At 45.4% G+C, this 14,936-nt stretch overlaps 1 protein-coding gene across 1 annotated transcript in view; it reads right to left on the bottom strand.

Annotated features, from left to right (window-relative positions):
* LOC144102103 (uncharacterized) overlaps positions 1-13,328 on the bottom strand; it is a 40,657-nt gene extending 27,329 nt beyond the window's left edge. The window contains exon 1 of the mRNA XM_077635391.1: positions 12,396-13,328. Within this exon, the coding sequence (XP_077491517.1) occupies positions 12,396-12,683 (288 nt within the window). The 5' untranslated portion in view covers positions 12,684-13,328. The remainder of the gene's footprint in view (positions 1-12,395) is intronic.
* Between the last annotated feature and the right edge of the window lie 1,608 nt (positions 13,329-14,936).

Here is a 14,936-nt window from a genome sequence, read left to right as displayed (position 1 = left end):
TCACGTATAAGAAAAGCTTCAAAAACTTCTCGCGTCATCTTATCACAATGGCGAAACACGATATTGGTGTTCTTATAGTCGGGGGTACATTTGCATTTCTTGCAACGGAATGCACCTTTAGTGAGAGGGTTTCCTTCTGTTTTTCTTTTTTCGTACTCTTTTTCGTGTTTGCATTTGCACCTTCTGCAGTGGACCGCCACGTGTGACAGGGGGTCTTTTTTTCTGGTGTTCTCATGTTCCATGAGTCGCTTGTTGATGCATCTTCCTGTTTGGCCAATATATGTGGCGCCACACGAGAAGGGAATTTGGTATACTACCCCTACCTCGCAAGGTACATAAGGGGAAACATGGCGCACCTGACAAGCCCTTTTGTTTCCCTCCTGCCTCTGCCTTACCTGTCTACACATTCTGCCTAATTTCTTCGGGGCAGAAAATACGACGTCAACGCCATATCTGCCTGCCACTTTTTTGAGCCCATGGGACATGCTGTGCGCATATGGAACCACTGCCGGCCTTTTATTTTTATTTTCATTTCTTGCACTCGGCCGAGCCCCATACTTCACGTGCCTAAGCAATTTCTCCGCTGCCCTGGAAATGAGGTGAGCCGGATAGCCATTCGCGCATAATCTGTTTGATTGTGCTGCAATGCTCTCCCCAATCATTTCATGGCAGGACTTCTTGAGTGAAGATTGGAGGCACGACAAGATAATGCCTTCTTTTATAAGCTTGGAATGACCTGACCTGAAGTTTAACAAGGGCTTAGCCGATCTTGGCCGATAACACCAGCACACGTGCTTGTCTCGGGAAAACAAAACCAAATCTAGAAACTGCAGTTCCTTGTTCGTGGGTACCTCTGTTGTAAACTTTAGCCCACGCCCGTACTCATTAAACACCTTAAGAACATCGACTAACATTCTAGGCAGGCTGTCTGGCGGGGTAAACACCAAATAGTCGTCGACATAACGAAAAATACGCACCCCTAACTCCTTCGAAGCTTGCTCAATCGCCCTGTCCACAAAACTCAAAAAAATGTTAGCCAATACAGGTGCAACCCTGGAACCAATGCATACACCGGATGCTTGCACAAATGACTTGCCCTCCCACTCAACAACTGTTGCTGACAGGTAGAAGGACAAAATTTCTAAAAAACTATCAACAGACACACCACATTTTTCAATGAATGCACTTTCGTCATTGTCCTGTGTGATGCACATTTTAACGGCCCTCATGAGCTCTCCGTGTGGCAATGAATAGTAAAGGTCCACTACGTCAACGCTGAAAAACTTGCAGATCCCAGGGTTATCCAGCTTAAGGTGCTCCACCAGCGCATCCGAATTCGGAATCACGAATGGGTCTGGCAGGGCCAGCGCCTCCAGTTGCCTTTGAAGATAACCTGAAACTACATGCTGCCAGGTCCCTCGTTCGGAGACAATGGAACGGAAAGGTTGGTCCGGCTTGTGTGTCTTAATGGTGAAAAAAACTTCGAGCTTCAGTCCTGCCGACTTATTCGCTGCGTCCGCCAGCTTGCTCAAATTGTGGTGTCTCAAAAGTTCGACCGCCCGCCATTTCACCTTAGAACCACTGAAGTCAACTTCCTTGAAGTTTCTCCCCAGGGCTTCTGAAGCTTTATCCGCATAGGTTGCTTTGTGGTCCTTCCGGCAGGCACCTATGCGGATAAAGCTTCAGAAGCCCTGGGGAGAAACTTCAAGGAAGTTGACTTCAGTGGTTCTAAGGTGAAATGGCGGGCGGTCGAACTTTTGAGACACCACAATTTGAGCAAGCTGGCGGACGCAGCGAATAAGTCGGCAGGACTGAAGCTCGAAGTTTTTTTCACCATTAAGACACACAAGCCGGACCAACCTTTCCGTTCCATTGTCTCCGAACGAGGGACCTGGCAGCATGTAGTTTCAGGTTATCTTCAAAGGCAACTGGAGGCGCTGGCCCTGCCAGACCCATTCGTGATTCCGAATTCGGATGCGCTGGTGGAGCACCTTAAGCTGGATAACCCTGGGATCTGCAAGTTTTTCAGCGTTGACGTAGTGGACCTTTACTATTCATTGCCACACGGAGAGCTCATGAGGGCCGTTAAAATGTGCATCACACAGGACAATGACGAAAGTGCATTCATTGAAAAATGTGGTGTGTCTGTTGATAGTTTTTTAGAAATTTTGTCCTTCTACCTGTCAGCAACAGTTGTTGAGTGGGAGGGCAAGTCATTTGTGCAAGCATCCGGTGTATGCATTGGTTCCAGGGTTGCACCTGTATTGGCTAACATTTTTTTGAGTTTTGTGGACAGGGCGATTGAGCAAGCTTCGAAGGAGTTAGGGGTGCGTATTTTTCGTTATGTCGACGACTATTTGGTGTTTACCCCGCCAGACAGCCTGCCTAGAATGTTAGTCGATGTTCTTAAGGTGTTTAATGAGTACGGGCGTGGGCTAAAGTTTACAACAGAGGTACCCACGAACAAGGAACTGCAGTTTCTAGATTTGGTTTTGTTTTCCCGAGACAAGCACGTGTGCTGGTGTTATCGGCCAAGATCGGCTAAGCCCTTGTTAAACTTCAGGTCAGGTCATTCCAAGCTTATAAAAGAAGGCATTATCTTGTCGTGCCTCCAATCTTCACTCAAGAAGTCCTGCCATGAAATGATTGGGGAGAGCATTGCAGCACAATCAAACAGATTATGCGCGAATGGCTATCCGGCTCACCTCATTTCCAGGGCAGCGGAGAAATTGCTTAGGCACGTGAAGTATGGGGCTCGGCCGAGTGCAAGAAATGAAAATAAAAATAAAAGGCCGGCAGTGGTTCCATATGCGCACAGCATGTCCCATGGGCTCAAAAAAGTGGCAGGCAGATATGGCGTTGACGTCGTATTTTCTGCCCCGAAGAAATTAGGCAGAATGTGTAGACAGGTAAGGCAGAGGCAGGAGGGAAACAAAAGGGCTTGTCAGGTGCGCCATGTTTCCCCTTATGTACCTTGCGAGGTAGGGGTAGTATACCAAATTCCTTTCTCGTGTGGCGCCACATATATTGGCCAAACAGGAAGATGCATCAACAAGCGACTCATGGAACATGAGAACACCAGAAAAAAAGACCCCCTGTCACACGTGGCGGTCCACTGCAGAAGGTGCAAATGCAAACACGAAAAAGAGTACGAAAAAAGAAAAACAGAAGGAAACCCTCTCACTAAAGGTGCATTCCGTTGCAAGAAATGCAAATGTACCCCCGACTACAAGAACACCAATATCGTGTTTCGCCATTGTGATAAGATGACGCGAGAAGTTTTTGAAGCTTTTCTTATACGTGAGAAAGGCGCAACGTGCATTAGTTGCCCATCGGTCGCCCTTTCCGAAGGGGAGATTGGATATCTGGCGTCACATGTGGCATGAGTTGACTATGGTGGCGATTAATCTTTCCTAACTTTGTATGTATTTTGCGTGTTTTTTTCAATAAACCCAGTTGTTAGTCAGCGCATGTTTGTCTTTACACCTCAGTTTCCACGTCCCGTCTTTGTTGCGCTGTTTCAAAATGGCCCATACTAGAATTGGAGTGATCAGCCAGCACAAAACCGGGAAGAACCTGGAGCAGAAAGACGAAAGGGTTGGTGATGCACATGCCTGCGTCGGTGCCGCCGTGCCCAATGCCGGAGTTGAGCGCGTTCCACGCATTTACAGCGTATGATCTCGATGCCGTTGTGGATGCGACCGGTATTCCAAAGAATTCTGCAGCAGGGAAATCCAGGTGGGCGGACGGACGTTTTCTAGAAAAATAATTAATTGCTACTGTTTTTCACACGAACACACAGCAGGACATGGCAAGAGCAGCGCTGAATTACTTTTCTAGAAAATATGCATCACCAACTAGCCCTGCAACATGTTTTGTTGTCAGCATCTCTATCAACAGGTTGTGCTACCAATATGAATGTTGAGGAGCAGTCGGTTACTGTGAGAAGTGCGGTGGTTTGGGCCAATTTGGCATGTAAGGTCAGAAACTAAGTAAGAGCTCTAAAAGACCTGTCTCTTATGTCCTGTCTTCAAGCACTGTTACTTGGTTTCTGCAAAGGGGGAGTCAAGATGTTAGTGATCGTTAGGACAAAACGCAAGTGCAGATTTAAGAGGGTGCCGCTCCCCCTCCCCAAGTGAAAAAGTTTACATCGGAAAACTACGCTGAACCCCATTTTTCGACCAAAAAAGTCCGAGAAATACATGATTCAAATGGAATCCCCCCCCCCCCCCCCCCAACGAAAAAAAAACTGTCCCATCCAAGAGCACCTTATTAACCCGCCCGTACCAAGATTGCCTTGCACTTAATGCTATCCGATTTTTGTGTTTGCTGCCGACTTTCTTAGGCGTGGTCCTAAAATTAGCAGTGTGGTCAACTGGGACAAGCACAGAGAGCGCCTAGAACGTGTTTCTGGTGATGTTATTGACAAAATGATTTCTAGTAAGCTGGCAGCAACTACGGCGGTCAAGTTACCGGATCATTTTCCGGTCTCGGATTTAAAACTCGGGAGCCTTTGCGCAGCGAGAAGGGTGGACCGCCAACTCATGCAGAAGAAGGACGACAGGGAACTGAAGTCGACCTACAATAGGCTGAATTCTTTCATTAGACGGCACACGAAGAAGCTCTACAGGAAAAGGTACAACACAAAAAGACGGGACTAAAGGAGCGGACAGACACAGGCGCTTACTTATGACTGATGATTTTATTGCTGTGATAGCGCAATAAATATGAGAAGCTAAGCACAATCAACGTGTGGCATTGCATCGCTGATTGAGCACATCAACAAAACAGAGGGAAAGGAGGAAGGAGTTAAACCCAGCACTAGTCACTCAGCCGCTAAGATAATCATTTTCTTTTGAGTGAGTGCACCTGAGTGACTAGTGCTGATTTTACCTCTTTCCACCTTTTCCTCTGTTTTGTTGACGTACTCAATCAGTGATACAATGCCACAGATAGATTGTGCTTAACCTCTCATATTTATTGCGCTATCACAGCAATAAAATCTTCAGTCGTAAGTCAGCGCCTGTGTCTGTCCGCTCCTTTATTCCCTCTTTTTGCGCTGTACCTTTTCCTGCGAAATGTACCGACTAGCCCAGACTAATACCCTTTTGCAAGCTCTACAGGTCGTAATGAGCCTCATTCTGTGCTAGTTTGACTGTGTTCTCACCGATGACGAGAATATGGCAAGTTATTGGCAGCCTTGAGGCTCTTGGCAGGCTTGAGGCTGTTACAATACGCAAGGAAAAACCTATTGCGTGTTTGGCAGAGGAATTTGCAGATGCACTCGTATGTGCTAATACTGGAATGGATATATATACACCACTGCTTCCTCCAGGTCTATCATGGACGTCCCGTTCACACTTCGTGAGCTTCAGACTGCGCTCTGCGCAGCGGCCTGCGGCTCTGGTGGGCACCAGGTCCCGACGGCATCCCCAATCAAATGCTGAATAACCTGCCCTTAGAACTCAGAAAGGAGCTCCTCAACTTCATCAATCGAGTTTGGGAGACTGGCGATGTTCCTCCATCATGGAAGGTGGCACATGTAGTTCCAGTACTGAAGCCTGGCAAAGTCGTGACGGACCTTGCCTCGTATCGCCCTGTGTCATTGACCTCCTGCGTAGCTAAGTTGATGGAGAAACTGTTAAATGAACGCTTATCGCGGTGGCTTGAGGACAGCAAGGCACTGCAATCATGTATGACAGGATTCTGCCGAGGTCTTAGTGCCCAAGATAGCGTCTTAGACTTGGTGAGTCACATTGAACACCAGAGAGCTTTCGGCCTTTCCACCTTAGCTATTTTTCTTGACGTTGCGAAAGCTTACGACAACGTGCTTCAGAGGTCAATCCTGAACAGTTTGCAAGGAATGGGCATACGGGGCCATATGTTAATGGTGTCTTCGACTGGTCGCTTTAGATCGCCCTAGAGCGCTCTGAGAGGCGACCGCACATTCGGCTGGTCAAAACTGGCCACTCTGACTACATTTGGCTGGTTCTTTTTGAGCGCTCGCCTCCAGCTCAGAGCGCTCTGATGCGCTCCGAGAAAAAAGTCGGAGCGGCTCCGAGATGTGTTCACGTGACAGAGCCACTTCCGCTACGTCGCGAAAGCGGTGCGAGTTAACCACGGCGTCTTCTACTCGTAGGCAGAAGCAAGTGTTGGCTTTTGGTGTAGTCACGCAGTTGTAGCGTCCTTGCTGAGTTGTGTTTTGCATGGGCCGCGCTGTGTGAAACAAAGAATGTCCAAGAGGCGCCGGTTAACTATGCTTGGAATGCCGTCTGTGTTGCTGTCACATCTAGCACATGACAACAGCGATTCCAGCAGCAGCTCAGACAAGGACGACAGTGCTGTCTACAAGGCGATATTTAAAAAAATCTTCAGCGTGCCACAGTGTGTGCCGAAGGTTGCTGACTACGTCTGCATCGTGGTGCAACACTACTCAGGAGAAGAGGTAAGTGTTTATGCTCGAGTATGGTCCGATGAGTGATGATGTTTTACAGTTCCGCAGGAATTTCTGCCTGAGACGCCAGGCATGCTGTGACCTCATTGCGAAGTTTGAGGAGTCTGAATGCTTCCCGTCGAATAGACACCATGGCGGTTCTCTGGCAAAGACGCCAGAGGAACACATTCTTTCCTTTGTCTGGTGAGCTTCGTTTTAAGCGCCAAGAAAATGAGAAACGTTAGGTGGGGATGCGAATAATGCGCGTGATAGATGAAAAATTGTTCTGAGCTGTGTGGCTGTTTGTGGATGCAAAACAAGATATGCAACCTCACTAATGTTTTCATGTCGTGCTCATGTTTGCAATAGTTTCTTCCTGTTGAATATGTATTTAATTATAATATAGTAATAATAGAGTTTATTTCCATCAAAGAGGTGGCTGTTGAGTAAAAGCTGCCCAAAGGAATATCAGCTTGACCAAAGCCCACAGCTCCCTCAGCATATTTCCACTTCTTTTTTTTCTACAGCACGCGTTCTAAAATTGAGTCTTGGTTACTTCTATAAAATAATTGTATTGTATGCGCTTGAAAAGAGTGCCGAGGAAAGAGAAATCGATGATACGTCTTATTAGATCCCAGCATGTTTTTATTTGGCACACAAGGACATGCTATGAACAAATTTTTAAAGACTCAAGAGCACAGACCTTTGGGCTAGTTGGTGCATTGCAGTCATGTACAAGCGCAGAACAAACAGGGACAAAGAAGGATGGGACTGGTTGAAAGTAGCAAGGCTTGCTCAGAATAGCTCTATTAAATTATCATGATTTCTATTCATCTTGTAACTGCAAGAGTGTTTGATAGTAACTGCTGCTTTGGTAAATTATAATTACTGTATTTATTTAACAGGTATGCTGCCAACAAGGCATCGATGCGAGAGTGTTCTGTCCTGTTCAACATGGCAGTCAACCCAGCTAGTGGTCATAAATAGGGTCCTGAATTTCTGTGCCAAATAGCTCCGAATATGATTCACTTTTCATCAGATAAGGACGCGTTGGCCGAAGATTTCCGGAAAGTGAGTGTTTAAATCCCTCTTAGCCTACTGTTAAACTTTAAATAACTGATTTCACCAATGCCATGTCCATGATCCTTGTGCTTAATGCAGTGTAAACAATGCATATGTTTAAATGTTGCAGCATTTCATGCATTAAATTTTCTAGCTTTTGACTTAAGCATGCTGAAGAATGCTCTTTTCTTACATGTAAAACTGAGGCAAATGGAAAATGCTTAGAAGCAAAAACTAGTTACCGAGTGCACACTTCTGTCATGTAACTAAATTCCCCCATTTTCCGCAAAGTTATACCACCATGCTTGAGCAATTTCATTGACCAACCACGGAGAAGGTCCTGGCTTTCCCATTGTAACTGTGGCTGTCTCGTCTTTTCCAGCTTGTTGGCTTTCCAAATGTCATTGGATGTATTGATGGAACCTACATACCAATACGGTGCTCTAGCAACAAGGTCAGGTCTACTTACGTAAATAGACGTGATCAGGTGTCAATAACTATGCAAGGAATATGCGATGCAAGAAGAAGATTTATGGATGTGTTCACCGGGCCACCAAGCAAAGTGCATGATGCACGAGTGTTGAGGCTGTCTCCAGTGCACGAAGACTTGCCTACACGGTGTGAAGTCAAGTTCCACATTTTAGGCGATGCCGCTTATCCCATTAGAGAGCACTTGTTGACACCATTCAAGCACTATGGGCCAATGACAGCAGCCAAAATTAATTACAACCAGTGCCATGCAACTACAAGAGTGATCATTGAAAATGCTTTTGGAATGCTGAAGCAAAGGTTGCGACGGCTTCGCTATGTCGAGTTTACAACTGTAGACAAAATAACAAAGTTCGTCGTAGCATGCTGTGTGCTTCTTAACATATGCTTGGATGGAGGTGACTTTGACGTCAATGATTTATTTATTTATTTATTCAAAATACCTTACAGGGCCCAGAAGGGCATTGAGTAAGGGGGGCAAAACAATAGATTAAGCAAATAGGAAGAATAAATTAAAAACAACGCGTGATACAAGGCAAAAATTAAACACAATTATAAATATACAGGGCAAAACGTAACTAAAAGACATACATCACCGCGAGCAACAAAAATTAAATTAGTAGCAAGAATGCATCGCAAGTGCCCAATAGGCATCAAAAGGAAAAAGCAGTAGTCATAAAAAACATACAGATGGCTGAAATTGCACAAGAAACCAAAACTTTGTAAAATACCAACGAGAAGAAAAGGGGACCAAGGACACAGAACAACCTGAAACAAGACACAATGTCGTTAAAGAAAATGTTTGTGCAGTTGGTCTTGAAATGATTGGTGGTTGCCGATAGATGCGATACAGTTGGGAAGATCATTCCAAAGAATAATGGCACGTGGAAGTGCAGATGAATTGAATGCTAAGGTTCTTCCGTAAATGCGTGTAATGCTATACTGATTATGTAGGCGGCGTGAAATGCGTGAAGGCTCTTCGAGGGGCAAGGGAGATGGCCTGGTGCTATGACGATATTTATGAAGTAAGCATAAAAGAGCGATGGAGCGACGAATATGTAATGGTTCGAGGGAGATATCAAGTTTAATCTTAGTGATACTGGACTGGGGGTGGTACTTTTGTGTGATGAAACGAGCGGCTCTATTTTGTACGGATTCAAGCATGTTGATCAGGTAATTTTGATAATGGGACCACATAGGTGAAGCAAATTCTAGTTGAGGACGCACGATTGTTAAGTAAGCGACTTTTCTCACGTTATTAGGGGCGTTTCGCAAGTTCCGGCGCAGGTACCCAAGTGATCTTGAAGCTTTGGCACAGATGGATTGAATGTGTGTGGCCCATGAAAGATTATCTGTGAGGTGAATACCTAAATACTTATAAGATGATGCCCGAGACACTGCGGTACCTTCAATGGAGTACGAGAAATTAGAATTAGTACGCTTGCGGGTGAAAGAGATGACCTTGCATTTAGATGAGTTGAGCATCATTTGCCATTTACTGCACCAATTTGAAATTAAGTTCAGGTCAGTTTGGAGGGCAAGGTGATCATGCATGGAATTAATGGGCCGGTAAATGATGCAGTCGTCAGCAAAGAGGCGTATAGAAGAAGATATGTCTGTTGGCAAGTCGTTAATGTATATTAGAAACAATAAGGGGCCAAGAACACTACCTTGGGGTACGCCAGACTCTACATCACTGAGTGGGGAGGTGAAATTGTTAACTGTAGTGAACTGCTGGCGAAATGAAAGAAAGTTACGTAGCCATGACAGTGTTAAAGAATCTAGGCACAGAGCAGACAATTTTGAGAACAAGCGGGAATGTGCAACACGGTCGAAGGCTTTAGCAAAATCTAAAAAGATACAGTCAGTTTGAAGGTTAGCATCCATGTTGAAATGCAAGTCAGTCGTAAATTCTAGCAGTTGGGTGTCACAAGAAAAACCTTTTCGGAAGCCGTGCTGATTAGGAAAAAAGAAAGGGTTAAGTTCCAGATGGCAGTAAATGTGAGAAGCGATAACATGCTCGAGTAATTTACAGCAAATGCAGGTTAGCGAAATGGGGCGGTAGTTTTCCGGTGAATTTCTGTTTCCACTTTTGAACACTGGAACGATCTTAGCAATTTTCCAATCTGTAGGAAGTAAACCGGATGATAATGATTGCTGATAGATGAGGCATATAATTTCACTGGAGATCGATACGGTGTTTTTCAGTATTTTAGAATTTATGTTGTCAACACCTGCTGATGAGGAAACCTTAAGATTAGAAATGAGACGAGCGATACCTTCAGCGGAAATGGTAATAGGGGCCATAAATTGGTAATCATGATCAGGAACAATGGGTATGTTGGAATGATCTTCCCGAGTGAACACTGACGCAAAGTATCTGTTAAATGCTTGGGGACATTCACTCTCCGAAAGCTGCACGTGATCGTCGTTGCATAATGGAAATTGGTTGTTAGTACTGTCAGGAGATATCACGCGCCAGAACTTTTTGGGATTAGATTTTAGGAGGGCGGGTAGGTCATGGGAAAAATATTTTTTCTTTGATGCCCGGAGGGCCGAGCAGTAAGATTTCAGACAATCGTTGTATTTTTGCCAAGCACCCGATGTAGATACCAACCGAGCCTTTCTGTACAAACGCTTTTTTTTGTTTCGATGACGACGGAGAGATCTAGTGAACCATGGATTAGATTTGTCGTTTAAAATTGAAACCAAGGGAACATATTTGTAAACTAGATTGGACATCATGATCTTATAAAGTACCCAGTTCTGATCGACGGACCTGTCCGCAAATGAGGGCAAGAACGTTTGAATAAAAAAATCGTTAAGTGCAATATTCATATCTCTATAATTAGCTCTATTGTAATCGCGAATTTTCGTGGATGTAAGACCTTGAAATGCTAATGGGACATTAAGTTGTAGATGAATGAGCTTATGGTCACTAAAACCGTCAAGGAGCAAGACTTCGTTAATCGTTTCGGGCGCATTGCAGAAAGCTAAATCTAAAATGTTTGAACCGCGAGTAGGTTGGTTAATCACCTGAAAGAAATTAAAATCTAACATAATGTTGATAAGTTCTGTTGAGGCATATTTGCATAGCTGAAGTAATACTGCTATGGAGTTTAGAAACGAATGAGTGATCTGAATCAGGCGGACGGTAGCAAACACCAACCAGTACCTTCACCGATGCCAAAGTACAAGCAGCCCAGACTATTTCAAGTGAAGACCCGGTGTTAATGAGGAATGAATTTAATCCTTTTTTGATGGCGATAAGGACACCACCACCTTTTCTACCGGAGCGATCACAGCGATATACGTTGTAGTTATCTTTACTGGGAAAAATTTCGCTATCCGCTACGTCAGGGTGCAACCAAGTTTCTATTAGTGCCACAATATCATCATCAGAATCATCCAGAAAAGAACACACCTCTTCACGCTTAGGCAGTAGGCTTCGGATGTTAGTAAATGATAAAGATAACTGTGGACTGGAGCCACAAAACCTAGGCAGGGCCTTAGTGGGATGGCTGTTGCTGAGCTATCTGGTTGATAGAATGACAGAATTGGTCGCGTTATCATATACTTAGGTATTTTTGCCAATGTGCAGCTTATCAACGACCAGTTTGCCCTTCTTATCCTGGAGCTTGGCGAACTCAAGTAGCTTTTGCCGTGCCTGCCTGGTTGGCAAAGAAAAATCCTCTCGAATTGAATGATTCGAGCCTTTTAGCTTATACGCTGACGAAAGAATCCGCTGTTTGTCCTTAAAAAAAGTTAGTTTCGTGATAATGGGCCTATGCTTGTCGACAGCGAACCTTCCCAACCGATGTACACGCTCAAACTGGGAGTTTGTGACAGTAATTCCCAGTTTTTCGTGGCAGAAGGAAATCATTTTCTGTTCCGAATCGTCCCAGCTTTCGTTCTCATCGTCTGTGAGCCCAAAGAACAACAAATTGGACCGCCGAAGCCTGTTTTCAGCATCAATACACCTCTCTGTAACTTGGGCCAGTTTTTCACTAATGTTATGCAGACCGGGATCGAGAGTGCTGGCGTCAGGTTGGCTAAGTGGTACAGCTTTGGCCTCCAGTGCTGTAACTCTGTCAGAAAGCTGTTTAATCATCACATCTGTAGCATCCTGTTTTTCTTTAACACCCTTAAGCTCGTTCAATATTTCCGTTTGACCAGACTCGAGCCTCTGCATAGTTTCCAAAATCGAGGAAAGCAGGTCCTCAGGAGAAGGACCTGGGTTTGATTCAACGTCACCGGCAAGTAAGATCAACAAGGACAGGGCAAATGACCAACATCGCGACACTGGCAGTAGAAAACGCTTCACTTTGGCGCGGAATTCTGTTGGGCACGACACCGCTAGCAGACAGTAATCATCACTCTTGGCACAAGTAGCACCGTTGAGGTAACTAACCTGCACAATCAGGACCGGTAAGTTGTGCATGGCTGACGCGGTGTCGAGCCCAATTCCGCGCGCAGCTCTGTCGCCGTTATATACCGGGCTGGCTGTGACGTGGTCCGTTGTCGACGATGGATGTTGCCAGATGAAAGTGTCGGTGGCATCCAAAAACAGCGAAGGCGGCAGTGAACCAAGAACGGGCGGCAGCGATGCTCTAAGACCAGCCTCGCGGTAGATGGCCGGCCAGCAAGCGACGCCACAGATGAAAGCACCCTGCACAATCAGGACCGGTAAGTTGTGCATGGCTGACGCGGTGTCGAGCTTGCTGACAGATGATGAAAGAAAAGAAAGAAGGATTGATGCTGCCCTTCACAACAGGCTCAGCCTAGCAGATTTAAGGGCAAGTCGACAGCCTGTGCCCGAAAGCGAAGGCGCTCTTCGCCGACTGGGCGAATTGAAGAGAAATTCCTTGGCCGATAATCTCTAAGCTGCATTCACAGAGATCAAGTTTTTGTAGCAAAAACATTTATTGCTCATCAAATGTTTTTCTTCTTGTCATATTTGCTTCATCATGAACTCACCACGCATGCAACCTGTACATATTATTGTATAAATAGTTTTTGTGCATACTACGTCTTCTTCTTATCCTCTCTTCCTGTCCCCTCACCTCTTTCATTTCATTTCTCCATTCGGCCTGCTATCCTTTACTTCCGTTGCCCCAGCTCGGGTGCTTCAGTATTGATAGCAGATGCCGGGGCTAGCAAAAATCTTTTCCTTCCTTTTTATTATTATTTTAATAAACAATTTACTACTACTACTTGGCAAAGCATTTTACAAATGACATGCTTCGATTGTATGAAAAATGAGATTAGAGTAGACATTTATTGCATGCTAGAAAAAGTGTTGTGTAAATAAATTAGATCAGTTTCGACGGGAGATGTACCTTCCGTCAAAAGTATTCGGTCCAATGGGGTTTGCTTGTGAGGCCTCCTGTATGCATCCTCAGTGACCATAACCTCTCGAAAAAGGCATGGCTTCACGTCCTCAGTCCTCCCAAGCTTTGGATTGCTAGATGCACTAGGGAGCTCAACTAAATAGCTTAAAAGCAAACCCCTTGGGGTATATATTCTTTTGACAGGGGCTGCACACCTCAAACCAAGTTCTGGATGCTACTCCTTTTCTACTAGAGTTTTCAGAAGTGCCATATGCTCGGAATGAGCTTTTAGCAGCTCCCGATGCCTTTGCTCCTTCCTTTGTTCTCTATCTTCCTTTTTTTTCTCTTTCTCACTGTGTAGTTTGTTCATTTCGTCAAAGAACAACCTTTGTTCTCTATCTTCCTTTTTTTCTCTTTCTCACTGTGCAGTTTGTTCATTTCGTCAAGGAACAACTGCATATGTTGCATTCTAGAGTTGCTTGGGCGCAACATCCTGTCGGCTCTTTTTCTTGGGCTCTTCGTCCCGCGAATCTGTACCGGCTTCGAATGAACAGTCTCTCCCTGATGATATCAAAGACAGGGTGTCACCACTGAACTCCGAGTTTTCCTGGACGTCTGCGCTGGTTGATGGTCGACGACTCTTTACAAGCCGACGCTTTCTTATACCTCACGGTGTCCACACCGCGCAAGACTTCCGGCTCCAAGCTGTCATATATAGCCTTTATGGCATCTAACTCTTGCTCATATTCCACGCGGCAGCGGGAATTTCCTGATGTATTATTGTGCTTCTCTTCGTTCCTCTTCCGCTTTGACACAGTCTTGAAGCGTGTTTCGCACTGCACAGCAGTGCGGTGAATGCCGAACATATCGCAATTTGCTCGAACATAGCTCGCTTTCTGCGAAATTTCTTGAGTGGGCCCACGTCTCTGGCATAGCGTGCATAGTAGTCCAGAGGCAACTTTGTTTGCCGTTCATCCCATGAAGCTGAGTTGGAAAAGAAATAGATGAAACAAGCTTCTCTAGGCATTTCTGAATTCAGTCTCACAATTAAGTTTGAGTGTTGTTTATTTGGTTTAAATATACACTATACCTGGAAATTTAGCTTTATTGAGACCTCTTTTATGTATGTTGTTTAACTCTAGGTGAAACTTTCAAGCATGACCAGACAGGTATATGTTATTGCATACATGCTCTCTATATTGTGGGGACCTGCCCTGCAGCCCCCTATGTTTGCTTTCCCGCGAGGCACCGTGCTGCAGCAGTCTCACCCCGAGGATGAGCGCATTCCCTTGTCAGTTACATTAACTTGCAAGAGAGGGCGCCAGCGTCGCTGCGCGGGAGATGGGGCTTCGGCTGGGATCGTCGGCGCGAGCGGACGTGTCGCTCGCGGCTCCGCTCTTCGCCGGCGGGGCGAGGAAGCGACAGGGAGACAGGCTCCCGTACTTGTCCCGTCCGGCCTTCGGAGTATATATCCCTTGCCCTAGCGTGGGCGAACATCCGCTGGGAACCTTGCTGGTGAGTCGGACGACCTTGATTGATTAGCGTACCTTGTTGCTAGCTGGCGTTATTGTTGTTGTAGCAATAAATGCCTGTTTGTGTCAGCCAATGTGTCGTTCTTTGTT

The sequence above is a fragment of the Amblyomma americanum genome, chromosome 8, assembly GCF_052857255.1.
Source record: "Amblyomma americanum isolate KBUSLIRL-KWMA chromosome 8, ASM5285725v1, whole genome shotgun sequence".
In the NCBI taxonomy this organism is placed as follows: domain Eukaryota; kingdom Metazoa; phylum Arthropoda; class Arachnida; order Ixodida; family Ixodidae; genus Amblyomma; species Amblyomma americanum.
This window is presented reverse-complemented; position numbering and strand designations above follow the sequence as displayed.